Here is an 18,557-nt window from a genome sequence, read left to right as displayed (position 1 = left end):
TGTTCTTCCCTCCCCACTCCATAATGAAAGCATAAAACAATGTACAGGCTTGCTTCACGAGCTACTACCAGCTGATCCAAGAACTAAATTTAGAAAAGCAGAGAGGAGAAAAACTATAAAGTTTTGATTTAAATGAGCTGCATCAGGAAGTGTAATATTTGACCACAAACAGATACATTTCATAGCTTTTGGTTATTTAAATGGAGGAAGGGAGGAGAAAGATCCTTTTACTTGCCCTACTGCTGTAAGAGAGTGGCATTATAGACAGATTTAAAACAGATGTCAGATGTACTCTAATCAGAAAACCAAATGTGTTACCTGCTTGTAGAGTTAATTATTATTTATCAGGACTGTTCAGACCTTTAGCTCAGCTTATGAGTAGTTACTCAAAACTCCAAAAATTAGCATTGACAGTTAATATTAACAGGGGGAGGAAAAAAGGACTAGTAGTGACAAATTAAAGTGTCATTCACATGAGGTATATAACATTATCATATAATGGCAAAACCAGTGGTTTCTTAATCTTTTTGCATGTTACACACCTCTTTTTTTTTTTCTTTTATTACCATTATTCATAAGTACAAGTGTACATGAAATTGAAGTCCTATTAAATAACAGATAACCAAAACAGAATTTTAAGTTCTATACAAAGGTAAAAACTCATACACTACCATCCTAGCAAGAGTAAAGTTGTTTTAGCATGAGGATGCTCCATAAATGAATGTAAACTTGCCAAGCCAGATTCTCCATTCCATGGAGGAAGGAGTCCCAACAGCACGAACCAAGCTGACACTTGCTTTTTGTATCCTGGAATACTCCTTTCACAATTGCCACCATTTTGCTTCCCCAGATTCAGATTAAAAAAAAATAAAAAAATTAAAAAAAAAACCCTCTCTTCCCTAACAAAGGGAACCAATTACTGTAGCTCATCTCAACTTCTCCCAGCATTTGGGATTTTGAACACGGACCTATTCATCTACTGGTCCAAATGTAATGCAAACTTTTAGATCCTCAGAAACAAGAAATTAATTAAATGAACCATATCATGGCAACCACAAACTCCAAGAAAATTCAAGCCATCTAAGAAGTGTATGTAACTATACATAACCACAAAGAGTTAACACAGGGAGCAAACTGAACATAAAGGGAAAGGCTACAAGAAGATTTAACGTAGTAATGGATCCCAGTGTCTAAACCACTGTAATCAATATTTCCCAAGTAATATTTGCTACAGACCTTACATTCACTGTAAGCAATATTTACATATAACAACCTGGAATTTAATTCTATTTCAAGACAGTGAAAAACCATGATTTGCTTTGAAAAGAGCACACAAAACCCAACAATAAATACAAAAATGTTGAATGTACCTTGTATTTGGTCATGGTGCTAAAATGGTTGTTCCTGAAGAACACACAAAGCTCTCCCTCCTGGACAGCTGAAGTCAACTCACACAATCCATGGTATGTCAATTGTGTAGCTGTGTTATTTAGAAACTGCTCAGCTACAAACCCTACAAAAGCAACACATACTGTTATGTATGTCTATTACACATTCGCTAATGTAAGACCTGGTAACAATAGTAGTATTTTTCCTATGTCCCCCCTACATAGATGTCCTCAGATTTCCACAAGTCTTAGGGAACACATTCAGAGAGGGCACAACAAGTTTGAAAGTTCTAAAACCACAGCATTGTAGACAACCCTTCTCATGTTCAGAAACGCTGTATCCACTTCTAGCACTACTAATGTTTTATCTTGTTTTAATGGAATATATAATTCATATTCCAATTACAGGAGATAATACATAGCTAAGTTGAAATCTGAATGCTGCCCAGGGAAAGCACCACACAGACATCAGCACACAGAATGCAGCTCTTCCCACTTTTATCTCTACTCAGCATGACCCACATGGAAAATACGTGACTTAGATTTGGTAGGGCACATACTTTGATAAAACACAGTAAAACATCACCCACCTTCACTAACCAGTTCACTGTTGTCTGACTGCTTACAAGAAATTATCTTCTCCACCAGCTGATTGTAACTGCAGTTACCAACTGCTTTTACTATGTCCGCAACCTGCAGCAGGAAGGAACAACACGGAGAATTTACCTTTGGGAAGAACAGAACACAACTGCAAGCCAGTGGCAATCATGAAGAAGACAATAAGAATTCAATAAAGATAGAGTGTTAACCCCTTAAAAAATCGAGGCCAAAAAGTTTTAGCCCAGAGTGCTACACATTTTGCTACCTCAGACCCTGTTTTAAATCCTTGAGTTAACCCTTCGCATCAAAAGCTAAAGCAGAAGGAGAACAGGGCATGAGTTAGATCAGCTGGGCCAGGGTAAGAGATCAGCAACTCTCACCAGCAAGGCATGAAAAGAAAAACTCTTAGGCATTATTATTCCAGCCAAACTCACCAGTTTCCCCCTAAGTTAACAATATCACTGTATTGTTTATTAAATAATATAATTAAAAATAAATTACATGTTTGCTAAAGATGCAGTTCTCTCCAACCAGTTCCATCCTCCTCATTTCTCAATAGCAGTGACTAATAAATCAGAATTAAAAAAAGGAGGAAAGTAACTTCGTTATTCCTTCCAAGTGTTCTCTAACAAGCTTTCAAAAATGACACCATATCTGGGGCAATTTGCTACTTCCCTGAGAAAAACAATTCTCCTTTACAGAGTCATAGAAGGCTTTTAAAGTAGTTTGACTATAGACTCAGGCTCTGCAAAGTTCCTGCACTAAAAAACACACTGTCAGTATTCACTCCTCAATTTTTCTGACTAGATTTAAAAATTTCATTACCATAATCATTACTGACTTGTTAAAATTCTAGAATATCTCCCCTCCCACCAATAACATTCAGAATAACTTTTTAAAAAAATATTTGAAACAGAGTAAATTACCTGAGGGTCCACTAACCATCCATGGTACAAGGGGATATCAAGAAGATCAAACACTATGCATTCAGGTGTGTATTCAAATACTCGAACACCTGTGAACTTCACATTGACATCCAGACCCGTCTGCAACTTATGTAGAATTGCCATTGCATCACTCATATTCTGACAACAGAAAAGAAAAAAGAACAGATGACCAAATAGAGCTTTGTACACTTGGTAGTTACTCTTGTAACCCCTCATCATTTAGTACTCATCAACTCAACACTTCAAAATAAACAAAAATTAAAAGGGTAAATTACATGAACAACTTCTATGCACATTCACGCTACACATTCTCATTGTGCCAGAAGATATTTGAAAAATAAGAATCTCCCTCCAATGACTTCTATCTTACTGCTTCTTCTTTTACACCCAGTTTTTACTTTTAGGCAGCTCTGATTGCTTTTAGGTCTGTTTCCCAAAGCCACAAGCCAGATGTTTGAAAGAAAACTGAATTATAAGGGAATCTTCAAGGGACTTTTCTTGATGTTTCTTCTCCCCTCTTAAGCCTCCCTTACAAGTCAGGCTGAAGTACTTGTCACTACATAATGAATGAACAAAATGATCGACACAGACCCACTTGATAACTCTAATTTCAGGGTTCAGTACTAAGAATCAGAGTGTTAATTGTTCACCACCTCTTTTCTTTCATAAAAAACCATTTTCTGTCTTATTTTGGGCATACCTTTAAATGGCCTGTAGATTCTACTGTAGAAACAAGGCATGAAAGTAGCACTTATTATAGTAGTGATCCCAATGGAATCCTAAGGAGAATTATCAAGTTATGAAGTTCCAATCACAGAAAGGAAAGATGAACCAAAGAAAACATGCTTTGTGAGACAGTTATCTTGAACCAACAGATAAAAAAAAAAAAATTCTGACATGCAGGAAAAAGAATCTTCCACTAAGTGAGAAAAGCCCACAAAGAGTACAATTAGAAAGTCTTTGCAAAATATTCGGGGAAACAGAGGGACTTTTTTGTTTGTTTGGAGGTTTTTGGGGTTTGCAACATTCTGTTGCTTAAGAGGAATTCAGGCTCACAACAATGGGAAAATAGCATGACAAAGACCAGAAATACAGATAGGACAGGAGATGGAGACCACAAAGATTCACAGACTAAAACCACTGACGGCTAAAGACAGTTGCTTCTGTTGTCTTCTGATCAGAATCTGCACTTGAGCATGGCTGCTGTAAATGAGAGTTTTAATGCTTGTAGCCTTTTAACTGCACTGTTCTGTCAAGTTCCCATGACCAGGAAAGTAACAGGTCCCACTACCTTACTACACGTTGCTTCATCCTACTGACAACTTTGCTATGTCACAAGGTTTAGAATTTAGCAAGACTTTGAAGTAATTCTAAAAACTGGCTTCAACTTTTAAGTTTTTATCATTTTAAAAGCAAACCAAACCACCTTAACAAGTGCATGTCATTAGTAGGGACCAGATATCAAACATAAAAACCTGTCTGAGATGTTTTGAAAGAAATTTTGCCATAATCTTACTCGGCTAAATGAATAAGAAGTCCGTAGTAAGCCAGCACTAGCCATCCACAAATTCAGATCATACATCTACAGACAATAGTTGCATTTATTTTGTAATGTTTACTTTGTAAACAAAGCAGGATTACATCAAACAGACCAGAAAACCACAGAAGTTTCTCACTACAATTTCAACATCATCACTTCTACTTTAGCTATTTTGGAACCTTCAAAACAACTTAGAAGATTTCTAGAACAGAAGGCTTCTTTGAAATTACACAGTTAAAAACTTAAGGTATGTGACATTTATGTAGTAAACCCATATATTTGAACATAAGAAAGCTATAGAGGTTGTACTTTCACCAGGCATAATAGTTTTCATCACCCTCCTGTAAGTTGATTATAGCTATAACCTTCTACAGCACAGAACTGTGCAGAAAAAAATAGCCAGTTTTGTTATTACAAAAGTAATTCCTATTATCTGATACAAATCAATCTCAAGTTACTTGATTTGGTTTTCAACACTGAATGAGAGCAAGAAAAAATGACCTAAGAATAAACAGAACTACCTCAAAACCTTATACCTATTAAAAAATTCAAAATCACTTTTCCATGAGTAACCAGACAGAGCTTGGAAAATATATACTAAATCAATATTTTTTAAAATAATAGCATTATCTTTAGTATAGAAAGACTTCTGTGATGACATACAAATAGTGGCTAATGCAAATAATATTGCCTTTCATAACATGGCATCAACCTTTTTTTGTCCATCACAATGAAGAACAAAGATCTCTCTCTCTTACTCAGTTTACATCCTCAGAGAAACTCTGGCAGGCACCACAGAACAGAGCACACTGAAGGACATGTAACAGAAGACTTCAAAAAGCAACCACTCTGTTATATACTTTTATTAGTACCTTTGTGTTACAGTTCCTCAATAAAAGCCAATTACTTCATTACGCTCATAACAGGAAAAAAATAAAAAAGTCTTGTGTTAATAGATACTGAGTTTTTCTTCACTAATAGCACATATATAAAAATGATACTCTACATCAAGCCCAGAAAAAAGCAAACTACAAACAGTGGTCTGTATGCTTCTCGTTTTTAACAAGGTGACAAACCCTAGGTGAGGAACGCAGTTTTAGTTTCTTCAGACATAAGCAACTGTATCTTAGGAGCAGCTCCTTACCTGCTCATAATTAAGTCGCTGAATTTCAGATATCTCTTTAGGTTTTGCGTCAAGAATGTAGTCTCCTAAAAGAAAGCAAAAATGAAATTAAATTTATTCCACAATCAAAGCTTCAACATTTCTATGAATACTTCTGACTGAAGCTGACTGATAATAAATACCACAACTCCACAACTGAAGTTTTCTACCAAATTAATGATATCACATTGTTTTCTAAACTGAATTATAATTATGCAGTAATTTATGAATATAAAAAACATAGTTAGATAATATTAAGAAATAAAATTCAGATGGCCAACACTGTTACTAAAAGAACATTTCATCATCTCTTGGGGTACCATACCAATCTCTTCATTATTCAAAAACTGACTTCCCTCTGTGCTTCAGCTGAAAAGTATAAAAAGGTCAAACTGTTCACAGTAAGGTATGTAATTCTGTACACAATCAAAAAGGCAACCACTTATCCCAACTGATACTGTAAATGTTTTGCCATGTTTTATACACCAGCAATTCTATAAAACTTGTGCTGGTTTTGCGTGGGGTATAGTTAACTTTCTCCTCAGTGGCTGGTATGGGGCTGTGCTTTGGATTTGTGCTGAACACAGTGGTGGTAATAGAGAGATGTTTTTGTTATTGCTCAGCAGGGCTCACACAGACCCAAGGCCTTTCCCGCTTTTCGCAGGGCCACGCTGGTGAGGGCTGAGGATGCACGGGAGGTTATGAGGAGACAGAGCCAGGACAGGTGACCCCCACTGACCATAGGGATGTTCCAGACCACACGACATCCTGCCCAGTATATAAAGCGGAAGGAAGAAGGAGGAAGGGGGAACACTTGGAGTGATGGTGTTTTTCTTCCCAAGTCACCGCATGTGACAGGGCCCTACCCTCCTGGGGATGGCTGAACACCTGCCCGCCTGCAGGAAGCAGTGAATTAATTCCCTGTTTTGCTCTGCTTTTCCGATTAATCTGTCTTTAACTCACCCCACAGGTTTTCTGCCTTTTACCTTTCCCATTCTCTCCCTGATTTCACTGGTAGGGGAGTGAGCAAGAGGCTGCCTAGGCTTAAACCACAACACTTGTATTCCACCTTTGTCTACAACACAAAGGTAATAAATTAGTTAACAGTTAATCAACATGCTGAGGGTCAAGATTTATAACATCTTTAGAGGCTACTATCCACTTTTGAGATTTTATTTCAATGTTTTTGTACTTATTCCCTAGCTCCATTACTAAACTCAGAAGAGTATCATTATAGGTTTCCTAATTTATACTCTTTTAACTTGAAAGTGGTTGAAGGCTGTTTTGTTGGGGTTTTTTTTCAGCTGTGGAAGAACTGTAACTGCTAATCCTGTTGATTGAATAGGAACCTAAATAATTTGAACACAATTTTATTATTCAATTTAGTAAGACAATTCCAGAAGCTAATATATGCCCTCAAGAAAGAATTATATAGACAACTGGAATTACGTAGTGACTTCAGATAGGATTATACCATCAATGCAATTATACGAAATGTTTAGACATGAAGCAAGATTTACTTTTTTTAAAAAATTATGTAGGTAACTTTTTTATTCAACCACAAGATTCAGCAATTTGCTTCTGAAAAGAGCAAGTTACATTCTTTAAAAGGAAAAAGAAAATACAGTAAGGGTTTCTTCTCCTGCTTAAGAAAAATCAAACCTAGCGTATTAAGTTCAAACATTTTATGTATGTCAGACTACAAGGGAAAGAAAAGTGGTATGTATATACATCTTAAGCACTATCACAACTGCATTTTTAACACCTGGATCATCGGGGGTACTAAAGTTTGAGCCCTGTCAGATAGAAAGAGCTGCAGTTTTGCTGAACGCGTGAGTATGATACCAGAGTAGTGCCTGCAAATGAAACCCTTATCACTGTGAGGACTACATTAACTTTTCTTCTTATTTTAATTGGGTCATACTTTCAAAGATTAGAGTTACTGCAGACAATTAAAGACAGAGTTGACTTACTAGAGTCTGTCAATTATAGTAACACAACACTGTAAGAGACATGAATAATTTTAAATCCATCAATGCATTGGTGCACTAAGCCACACCAACTGCATCAACTAGACCAATCATTTTGGAAAGCAGTACAGAAAACTTCTAAAAGCAGTTAAGGAAAAGCATGAGTAACTGAATGCTGTAAGTAGTTTTCTTGGATCAAATAAAAAACTGAATAAAATAGTAAATAAACAAAACAGTTCTATATTACTACACACTATGAAGTGTAACATACAAGTTAAAGCGATTTATTGTAATTACTAACCTAAGTATTCCATCAGCTGTTCAGCTGTTATGATTTCCATCATTGGTGGCAGTTTAATCTGTGAAAGTAAAAGTATATTCTCTTTAGAACGCCAAAACACTACAATTTTAAAAGCATCAACATGGTATTTCTAACAGAAGACTTCTGATTACATTTTCCTCACCAGTTTATAAGGCTATTAGCATACTGGACCTCTACTAAACAGCAGCCACAAGAAGAGATTAAAAAGGCATGTTGGTTTTTAGAGAAACCACATGCACACAGCACTTTCTCCCACGTGGAGGTCTCTGCATAGTGCTCCCTTCCCCTATCAAAACACTTCTCCAGCATCCGCCTCCACTTCACAGGAGCTCACACCACTCGCTGCAATGGCTCAACTACAAGCACCCAAAATTAACAGACTGGGAACTGCTAAGAAAACTCCATCTTCCTCAAGTCTTTGACTACTTACCTTCATTAAAATTCTTAACTGAGTATTAGCTCAAGAAGTTCCTGCGTACAGACAAAATTTTTAAAGGATCTAGTGTCAGTAGCTGCTGGGACAGGGAAGCCAAAGACTTGTGCAGGTACAAGGAAACAACCTCCCAGCCTCTAATCCCACAATCACATTCCAAGGGTTTGGTTTAGCTCCACACAGAGCAGACCAGACACGCAGAACTCTGTGGTGAGGTTTCCATTCCCCTCTTCTCTGATCTATTCCCACCATCACCACTGGCTAAAACCAACCACCTTGGCACCAGCCAGAGCTAAAAGTTCCTGCATCCGCATCTCTTCCAGCATCCTGAGTAAATGTTTTGGTTGAACGCTTCCTTTTACTGCAGGGAGAAATGCAACAGCCAAAGGACATGCTTCTGGCAATCTGAAGAATTACCACAGGCAGATATAGACTTTAGTGCACTCAGTTTTTCTCCGCATAAATGTGAATTTTATTTTTCTAGGGTTTGGGGTTGGTTTGTCTGGGGGTTGATTTTTAACCTCTCTCTTCAGTTTTTAATCTTCTCATCCTATCACTCTCCAACATCTTACCACTGAAAGTCAAGAAACTCTGGTATTTATTATAGTGGGAATTTTTAAATTAAGTTCCTCAATACTGATCACTGCTTTCCTTGACGCATATAGAAAGACATGATGTGAGACTGTTAACTCATGTTTGAGATTTAATAGGTTCCACCTACTTTTCTGGTTGCAGAGAAGAAGGAAGAAGTAGAAAACCAGGTGACAGAAGAATATACATAAAGCCCTTGATGCAGCATCTCAAACTCAAAAATACAGTATAGCAACACACTATTCACACTGTGATGGAGAGGGTTTTCAATATGAAAACTGAGCTATTTTAATAACTTTGGAGAAAAAATGAGGTGTGATTGGGCTACATGTGTCTTATCAATTTTAATTATATTTGACAAAAGGTAAACGTGTTAAATATATGAATTCACAAGAAGTTTCATTAAATTTGGAAGAAGAAAGAGACCCAAGTTAATACAGCTTTGTTATTTGTACTCTAAGAAATATGTCCATACTTTGGTTGGATATGGCATATGCCACATATGCCAGAGATGGTGGGCATATAAAGAAATTGATAGTAATGGGATCTGGGAAAGGAATTAAAGAAGAAGAAAAATCTGTCATGGAAGCATAGGCACATGTTTTTTGGAAAATATTAAATGAGTAACAACTGATTGTAACTCGCAGAAATTCTTAACTCTTCCCAAAACTAATGCTCAATAGGCTAAATGCTTTCACACTCCTTGATCCCATTCATAACATTCATATTGAGTATTCACATAAATATATTGAGCCATGTAAACAATAGGACAAGTTCAAAAAGCTGCTTCTTAAACTCCCAGTTGGGATTGGCAGCATTCAAGTCTTAGCAACACTAGCTGTGCGCACGCCTGAGCCAGGTCTGGCTCATCACAGCTCCTAAGACATCGAACAGCACCGCCTTCACCAGCCCTGCCCGAAGTGCTGCTGGCACTACAAACAGCACAGATGTGCCAGTATAATAGGAAGGAAAATGAGCATTGCTCTCTCAACTGTTAACTGGGCTACTGTGATGATTCTTTCAGGACTGAAGCTAGCTCTTTTTGTTATTTATTTAAACCATTTGTATCAGCTCAGCCAGCATTACTTGGGGGTTTCTGCTCTGCACCACATTTGGAACCTCTAGAAGCATGCCTACACGACAAACAGCAACTCTAAAGCACAATTACATGGCTTGCCTATATTTGAGCTCTATGCACAAATAGCACTATATAATATTTATATTACTGGTTAACAACTGGAACTTCCCCCCACAACTGTAATGCTAACCATTTACTTTTTTACTGCAGAAAAAGCAAAGTGGTTTTGCTCATACCTACAGGATCTCTCAGAGCTGGATATTTTAACAAGCTACATCTCAAAATTACCTGCTTGATTTAACACTAAATAAAGTTAATTGGTTACCTCTTGGCGTAATTTTAGGGCTGGCATGTGTAGTGGGACCTTGATCACACCTTTAAAGTAGGCTAATGGGGTTCCAACACAGTTCTAAGTACTTCTGAACAGAGCTGACTTAAGGATATAGAGAGAACATGACATTTCCCAGCTGTTCAGAGCTTCATTGCAAGCACTCAAGTGACAGCAAGCGTACAGTGAAAAAGAAATGGGATAGAAAAATACCTTAAAACTTAAGGGAGAGCAAAAAACCATACAGAACCACAGTCATTATCCAGATAAATCAACAGAAGAAAACAATGTAAGCAACAGTAGTAAAAGCTGTGGTTGTCCACAACAATCTATTATTTTGAGGGACACATTTTCTCAACAGGTTTCAATGTTTAGTTCCTAGATTTTACATCAATTCCACACTTTAGGAAAAATGCATTTCCTCAACTCCCACCCATTTCCTGTACCCCTCTACTGCAGTTTCCTGGTCTTTCGTCCTGATGGCTCTTTCTGACTCTAGCTACATTTTATTTCCTACACTCAGGAGTGGGAAACTTAGCCCTTCTCACACAACTACATCACAACATACAGTTGAGACATATATTAATTAAAAGACAAGAATGGTAAACAAATTTTCATATGGAACAGATTGTTTAATAAAACTTACACAGTTTCTATGAATTAGACTACAAACCCCAAAACTACATAATACTAATTTTCCACCATATTCTTCCACACTACAGAAAGGCTTGAAAAAAATTAAGTTATATAGTCATGCACAGAGGATAACACTTCCAAAAATACTGTGAATATAGAAACGGCCTAAGAAAATTTCTAATGGCTTATATAATAAGTCTTACATAAGACTTATATTATGGTCTCAAAACATGTTTATCTAAAACATCCAACTCCTCTGAACACAGTGTTCTAGAGAGGTAAGGGTAGCTTCAAGCAGCTTTGACAAAAACCAATTAATATTCTTTGCAAATAAGTGCTCCCAGCCTTGCAGGAACAGCTTCATGAACCTGTCACATGACAGCCCGACAGCGTGTGCTGCCACTCCATGTCCTCAGCGTCTCCCCCTCAGCCAGGTTTCCCTCAGCCCCTCGGAGTGGCCTTGTTGCTGTGACTGGGCACAGCTCCAGGCCCCCTGATCTGCGGGCTCACCTCATCCCACAGGTGCCGGAGGAAGGGAGGCTGCCAAGGGCCCCGCTGAGCGTGCTCCGAGCGCATCCAAGCAATCTGTGCAAACTCCGGCCATACGGCCGGGCAGCTCAGCAACAGGGACAGTACATCACGTGTGAAGGGCCAGTGCCAGACCTCAGACCAGGCACCACCACTGCAGGCTCTCACTAATGAAGTGGATATCAGCAGGAGTACACTGTGCACAGCTTCTCTGAAACAGGCCAATTTTATGAAAACCTAAACCTAAAAATTTCTAACTAGAATTTTTTACTCTACCTCTTCCCTGCACATCAGTTTGGATACATCTAAGCAAGAAAATGGTTATATAACATTTATTTATTCACACAGTTTTAAAAGTTACCAAAATTTTAGTAGAACCAGGTGTGTTGGGAACACAGCTCCTTCCATTCGTTGAGAGGATTACGACACAAAAAACTTTCAAATGCACTGTCAAATATGCTACCAGCATTGCTCTCCTACATAAGGACAAGATATCCCATAGCACGCACGTCTCAAGACAATATTAATATTATTTATATTCTAATTGTATAATGTTTTCCCTTTGCTTATTTTATGTTTCAAAATCTTCCCTGGACATTTCAGATATGTCATTTCTGCGCAGCATGTTAAGGTTCACAGAGTTCTTCAGCTACAAGACATCACATTCTACCTAAGAAGCAGAGAGCAGAATCACATGGAAACCCCATTAAGCTTTTAGCATCTGATGATTGCCACATCCCTCCCCCCCCCAATTACATTTAGTGCAGTGCCAGAAGTTATCAGGAAGTGTTGCATGAACTACATCTAACAAAGATCACAAAAGGCACTTGGAAAAGCCAACTCTGCATTGCTAAGTTTAACCACATAGCGAGCCACAGGCCTGAGCAAAAACTGAGCAATCTCCAGATTTAAATAAGCTGAAAAACAGTGTGCTGCACTACTCGACATCAGAGGACACAACTCACATTTAAAAATATTTGTTTCAATCTCTACTTCTGCTTTCACTTGCATCACACAGGTCTAAGTGGTTACCACACTCTTTTGCACAACAGCTACTTTTCCAAGTTGATATTACAGTGCTTTAGTTTTTCTTCTTAGAAGAACATGACTGTAACACTTCTGTAGCAGAACTCCTCAGCTCTCCCTCCTAGGGCTAAACTGCAAGTTACACTTAAGACAAGTTGCAAGACTGCAAAAACACTTCAAAAGAAAAGTAATTTCATAATTTTATTATTTAAAATATAGCTTCTGCAATCTGCCACCTCAAAGTTTTATGTATCCTTTGAAAGTAGTGGATAAAAGAGAGGTAGCAGTTTTATTACAAGCTAAGTTCCAAAACCTGGTATTTTCAAAATGGAATTTGAACAGTCACAGTGCGTGCTCGTATTTCAGGATTTACAAAACTCCTACTGCACTTAGGTCGTCTGAGACCACATCTATCCACAGGATGACGAGAACTCTCAACCTTGTCAGGACAAAGTTCTGAGAAGGAAAGATGATGGCTGATATGGGGAATAGAACCAAAAGAGTAACTGTTTAACTTCTTATTCCCTGTTGTGATTCTATTTTCCCTCCTCATCTCCTTCTTACGCCCTTTTTTCCCCATTACATGTAGCTTCTTTTCACCTAGTATGTATTACGATATTCTCACTCTACTTTTGCCTATTTTCATCTTTTGGTCTGCCTTCTTGTTCGCAAATTATAATTACTTGACCCAGTCTAGGGTTCATTTTGTTTCAGGAGGAGTGAGAAGGTGGATGTCCATCCTCAGCCTCCACATGTAGCACGCTACTCTCAGAGATGTACAGATGAGCTGCTACCCCAACCACTGTCAACATGGTCCTTAACTATGAACTGGGAAAAAGAAAGGCTAATTTGGAGAGGCAGTAATTAGGAAAATCAATTACAAGCAACTAAGATATATGGCCAAATAACAGGAAAACCCTCAAGCCTATAAATAACAACTTGTGATGACAGTTTCACCAGTTTAGCTGCCTGTCTGCAACTCATGTAAATTCTGTTGAGGTTTTACATAAACAGACAGAACTATAGAAAACTTCCTGTAATCTGAGCAATAAGAAACAGCATGGCACTCCCAAAGGGTATTTTGGTTTTTGCCTATTTATAAAACTGGATATTACCTTAATCCTCACCTATGTAATATTTGATCACAGCAGAATGTCAGTTAAAATTCTGGCTGGAGAGCAGCAGCAGAAGGAAAAGGAAGAATGCTAAGAACAAAACCTCCAAAAACTTTAATTCAAACATCAGGACCAGTGCTGTCCCATTTACATCTTTCATTAAATCAAAGATTAACAACGAAAATCCTGTAACTAGCAGTTTCTTTTAAAATGCCATCACACAAAATGGTAAGGTATGGTTAAGTTTTTCAAGTCACCCCTAGACGTTGAAGAGGGAGCACAGAAAGCACAGAAAACAGAAGCCCACAACAACCTTCCCACCCTCTTGAAGGTGGCAGAACCCACACAAAGCAATACCTTAAAGTCACTCACAACTTCCCTATATTGCTTTTACTGATGCTTCAATATCAACATCACTGTAGCCAGAATCTTCCTCCTGATGTCTGAGTTATTCTGCCCAGAAAAATGTGTAGCAATTGTAACTCATCCAAGAGCAATAATCTTCTGGAGTTACCCGCATCTAAACAAATTTCTTCTCATTAACATATTTCCATTTTGACCTTTTCATAAGTGACCTGTTACACTGCAAACAACCTCTTACTCTTCCAATACCAAATTTCTTCCCCTTGCTACTACAACATAAGAGCTATTCCTGTAAAGCTGTCCTGTTGCAGAACTCCTTTCTATCAGCTCTTCAGTTTTCTGGGGCTGAACTGCCAGCATTTCCCAAGATATGCCCCTCATCCTTGTTTTGCAATGCACACAACCTTATAGCTTTTCTCCAACAGATACTCCTTTCACATATACATGTTAACAACTACATTATGCCTTAGATTTTAATTACTTAAAAGATCGGAAAAAAATTATTTTAAGACTGTGGGAAGTCCACATCCACAATGGCTATGGAGCACAAGAACTTCCACGTCTCAAAGTGGGACTTGATCACTACCTGATTTGCTCATTAATTTAGCTGATTTGCTCATTAATTTAAATACAATCTATACTGCATAACTGTATGAATGTGCCCCTATTACTCAGGCAGTTACTTGTACAAATCTGTATTTTGTACAATTCTGGATTTCGTACAACTCTGCATACACTTTATTATATGAAACTAACCTATTTTCCAAAAATATCATCTATGTGTTCAGCGCTATAAATAGTAATCTTTACTTACTAGAAACCTGTACACATCTGCAAACTATATACTGTTGAGGTTAGTAAACATCATCTAGATATTGTATTTAAGACAATAACAAAGCAAATCCATATATGACAGCAGCACCTAAATATATTGGCAACAGACTGCACGGCAATATTTATTTTCCAAGTTCTGTATGTGAGACATGTGCTTAACAGCAGAAATAAACCTGTGTGTGTCTTGAAAGAATCACAGAATGGTTTGGGTTGAAAGAGACCTGAAAGATCATCTAGTTCCAACCCCTCTGCCATGGGCAGGGACACCTTTTACTAGACCACGTTACCCAGAGAGCCATCCAACATGACCTAGGACACTATCAGGGATGGGGCATCCACAGGTTCCCTGGGCAACCTATGCCACTGCCTCACCACCCTCATGGGGAAGAATTTCCTCCTTATATCTAAACTTGCCCTCTGCTAATTTAAAGCCATTCCCCCTTGTCCTGTCGCCACATGCCCTTGTCAGAAGTCCCTCTCCAGCGTTCTCGATAATGTCCTTGTCCTAAACAGCACAAACTTCCCGCGGTGCTCTCACGCCGCGTTGGCTCAGGAGCCCCGAACGCTGCCAGCGCCACATGAGCCGCCCGCGCTGCCCGAGCGGCACCGCCCGCCCGGCCCCGCCATGGCGCCCGCTCGCCCGGTACCTTCCAGGCCAGGAGCAGCACGTTCATGATGGCCAGCAATGGGCAGGGGCCGTTCTCGTTCTGGGTGATGACGGGCGTATTCTCCTCCTTCCAGCGGACCCACTTGATGTGATAGACCGACTGCCCCGGGAAGCGCTCCTTGGAGGCGGAGAGAAGCTGGGAGCCCGCCGCCGGCCTGTCCCCTTCGGGCTCCGGGGCCGGGCCCCCCGAGGAGGCCCCCGCCACCACCGCCTCGTCGGCGTCGCTGTTGAGCTCGGAGCTGCTCGGGCAGCAGGAGTGCAGGTTGGAGAAGGACTCCAGCGAGTCCAGGCTGCGGGACTCCTCCCCCGGCGGGCTGGGAGCGCCGCTGCTCCCGGAGCCGGCTCCCGCGGGACCGCTCTCTGAGGCGGGCGCCGCTCCGGGACTCTCCGGCACCGCCAGCCCCTCGCCCTCGGCCGCCGCACCACCCTCCGAGGCCTGGGAGGGGGACGCCGTCTGAGGGGCCGTGGCGGGAGCGGGGGCCGGCGGAGGGGAAGGGCTGCGCCGCCCGCCGCCCTCCTCGGCCTCCCTGCAGCCGCCCTCGCCCGCCGCCGCCTCTCCCAGGCGGAGCTGGCTGGCAGCGCCCCCGCCGCCCGTCTGCAGCGAGCCCGGGGGCGGCGGGGGCTGCGCCAGGCTCTCCATGCCCGGCCCGGCCGCTCCGCTCTCTATTGGCACCGCAGCAGCTGCGCCTCCGCCCGCAGCGCCCGCGACGCCATCACAGCAGCGGCGCCGGCTCCGCCCCGCCGGGGACGTGCGGGCGGGGGGGGAGCGGCCGCGGGTCACGGCGGGGCTCGGGGCGGGGGGGCCCCGGGGCGGGGCGGGCAGCGGGAAGGGGAGGGAAACAGGTGAGTCCGGCTCTCCCAAGGGTGCTCGGTGTTTTTCCTTTCGGTTTGTTAGACAGTCGTAGTATAAAAAATACGGCTGTAGTGAATGTAATAGATAACTTGAACAATTTGATTGAATAAACTAATTAAAAGAGAGGAAATTTAGGTTATATACTAGGAAGAAGTTCTTTACTGTGAGGGTGGTGAGGCACTGGCACAGGTTTGCACAGAGAGGCTGCAGATGCCCCATCCCTGGAAGCGTTCAATGCCGGGTTGGATAAGGCCTTGAGCAACCTGGTTGAGCGTGAGGCGTCCCTGTCCATAGCAGGGGGTTGTGTTGGAACGAAATGTTCCTTAAGGTCCATTCCAACCCCTTGACATTCTATGATTCTCTAAGAACTCATGTGGGTATATTACTCAGACTTTACCCCAATGAACCTCTCCTCTCCGTACAGAAATCTTCAGCTTTTAATCACAAATTTTAAATAGTCTTGGTATGATAAGGATTTATCCTCTCATTTAATTCTCTAATTTGAACTCTGTAAACATTTGCATCAACTTCTGCAGCCTTACCTGAGGTACATTCACTGTAATTTTACTTTCTATGTGCATTTCCATAACACCTTTTCTCAGCTGTATCAGTGTTCAGAGGGAAGTTTTTTTTTGTTCTGACATGGTAATAGGAATGGAAAAGCACAAGTATAATGGGCTGACATTATACTGACAGAAACTTGTCACAAACCCTAATATAAAAAATAAATCTTTGAGATGGTACAGTTGATGAAAGAATTAGCATGTGGACAAACAAGAGAGGAAACATTTTGTTCAGATGTCTCACGTTTGTATTTCTACGGGAGGAATTTGCTGCACCCTTGAACTGTGAAGGTTGTTCAAGACAGTCTCAGCATGACAAGTCCCTGTTCAGTGGGGACACTGCAACACTTCACAACACGTAGAGCATCGGGAGAAGTCGGTGACCTAAAACAGAACTCTAAAAGTAAGTAAGTTAGTTTGTGCAAGGAAAAAATGTGTATCTGGTAAGAGAATGAAGGAAACCAGAGTAATAATTTAAAAGTAAATTAGTTTCCTACAAGGAAAAAACGTGTATCCAGTAAGGGGATAAAGGACAGCAGCCGGTGCGGCGTGTTCGTAGTTCGGTCCGGTGAAGGCTCCGAAACCCCGTTCTCGGGCGCGCCGGAAGCGGCAGGGAGGCCCCGCCCGGGGCGGCCCCGCCCCTGGGCCCGTCCCCCGCGGCCCCGCCCCTTCCGCGCGGCCCCGCCCCTTGCGCGCGGGAGGGGCGGGGCGTTCGCGCGCTCTGGGCGTGTCCCGCGGCCCCGCCCCGCCGGCAGCGTCTGGCGCGCGCGAGGGCGGAGGGAGCGGCGGTGCGCCGAGTGGAGGCAGCGCTGCTGGGAGAGCCGCTGATCCCGGCCGATCCCAGCTGATCCGCGGCCGTTCTGTGGGCGGGAACAGTCCTCCGGAGCGGCGGGGGACAAAGCGGAGGGAGGCGCCCAACTCGCCCCTCCCCATCCCGCCCGGCGCCGGCTGGGGCGGATGTGCTGTGGGTAGGCGGCGGCGGCGGCGGCGGCGGCGGGGCCTGCGCCCGGCGGAGATGGATCTGGCGGGGACGATAATCCTGCTGTGCTCCTGCGCGGCGGGCGCTGGAGGTGAGGAGCCGCCCGGCCTCGCGGGGCCCTGGTTCGGGGCCGTCTCCATTCCTCTCTCCCTCTTTCTTCCCTCTCTTTCTCCTGTCTCCAGCCCTCGGGGCCGGGGGCGGCGGGCCCCGCTCTCTGGGGCGCTCCGGCGCCAGGGCCGCGGCTGGGCCGCCGCCGGGCTCCCCATTCCGCCCGCCGCTTCAGCCCGCCCGGGCCTCTCCCCCGCCGTCCGCGGCTGGCCTGGCGCCCCCGCCCCTTCCCCGGGACTTTCCCCGCCGAGGACCGGGTCAGTTGCCTTCCCCTCCTCTCTCCCTCGGGTCCTTCTTTTCTCCGCGCTCGGCTGTGTTTTCCCATCCCGGCTCCGCTTCCGTCCCTCGGGACTTCCCGCCCGGTCCTGGTGGCTGCTTCCCGGCTCCCTTCCGTCGCCCCCACGGCCGCTTCCCTGTCCCCGAAACCAGGAAGCACGGGCAGGCGGAAAGTTCAGCTTAAGGAAATAAAAGACGAGCCCCGGTTCTTCCCTAAGCGTGACCGTGACTTCCAGGAGGGTCTCCCCTC

At 42.4% G+C, this 18,557-nt stretch overlaps 2 protein-coding genes across 2 annotated transcripts in view; one reads left to right on the top strand and one right to left on the bottom strand.

The window, feature by feature from the left end:
* The window catches only part of MINDY2 (MINDY lysine 48 deubiquitinase 2), a 32,822-nt gene extending 16,558 nt beyond the window's left edge, over positions 1-16,264 (bottom strand). The window contains exons 1-6 of the mRNA XM_032123214.1: positions 15,509-16,264; positions 7,909-7,966; positions 5,620-5,684; positions 2,915-3,073; positions 1,979-2,081; positions 1,371-1,513 (exon numbers count right to left, since the gene is read on the bottom strand). Of these exons, the coding sequence (XP_031979105.1) occupies positions 1,371-1,513; positions 1,979-2,081; positions 2,915-3,073; positions 5,620-5,684; positions 7,909-7,966; positions 15,509-16,168 (1,188 nt within the window). The 5' untranslated portion in view covers positions 16,169-16,264. The remainder of the gene's footprint in view (positions 1-1,370; positions 1,514-1,978; positions 2,082-2,914; positions 3,074-5,619; positions 5,685-7,908; positions 7,967-15,508) is intronic.
* Positions 16,265-17,708: 1,444 nt separating this feature from the next.
* The window catches only part of ADAM10 (ADAM metallopeptidase domain 10), a 43,194-nt gene continuing 42,345 nt past the window's right edge, over positions 17,709-18,557 (top strand). Inside the window, exon 1 of the mRNA XM_032123365.1 lies at positions 17,709-18,014. Coding sequence (XP_031979256.1) covers positions 17,960-18,014 — 55 coding nt within the window. The 5' untranslated portion in view covers positions 17,709-17,959. The remainder of the gene's footprint in view (positions 18,015-18,557) is intronic.

Source organism: Corvus moneduloides, chromosome 13 (genome assembly GCF_009650955.1).
Source record: "Corvus moneduloides isolate bCorMon1 chromosome 13, bCorMon1.pri, whole genome shotgun sequence".
Lineage (NCBI taxonomy): Eukaryota > Metazoa > Chordata > Aves > Passeriformes > Corvidae > Corvus > Corvus moneduloides.
Note: the sequence above shows the minus strand (reverse complement) of the source record. Positions and strands in the feature narration are given on the sequence as shown.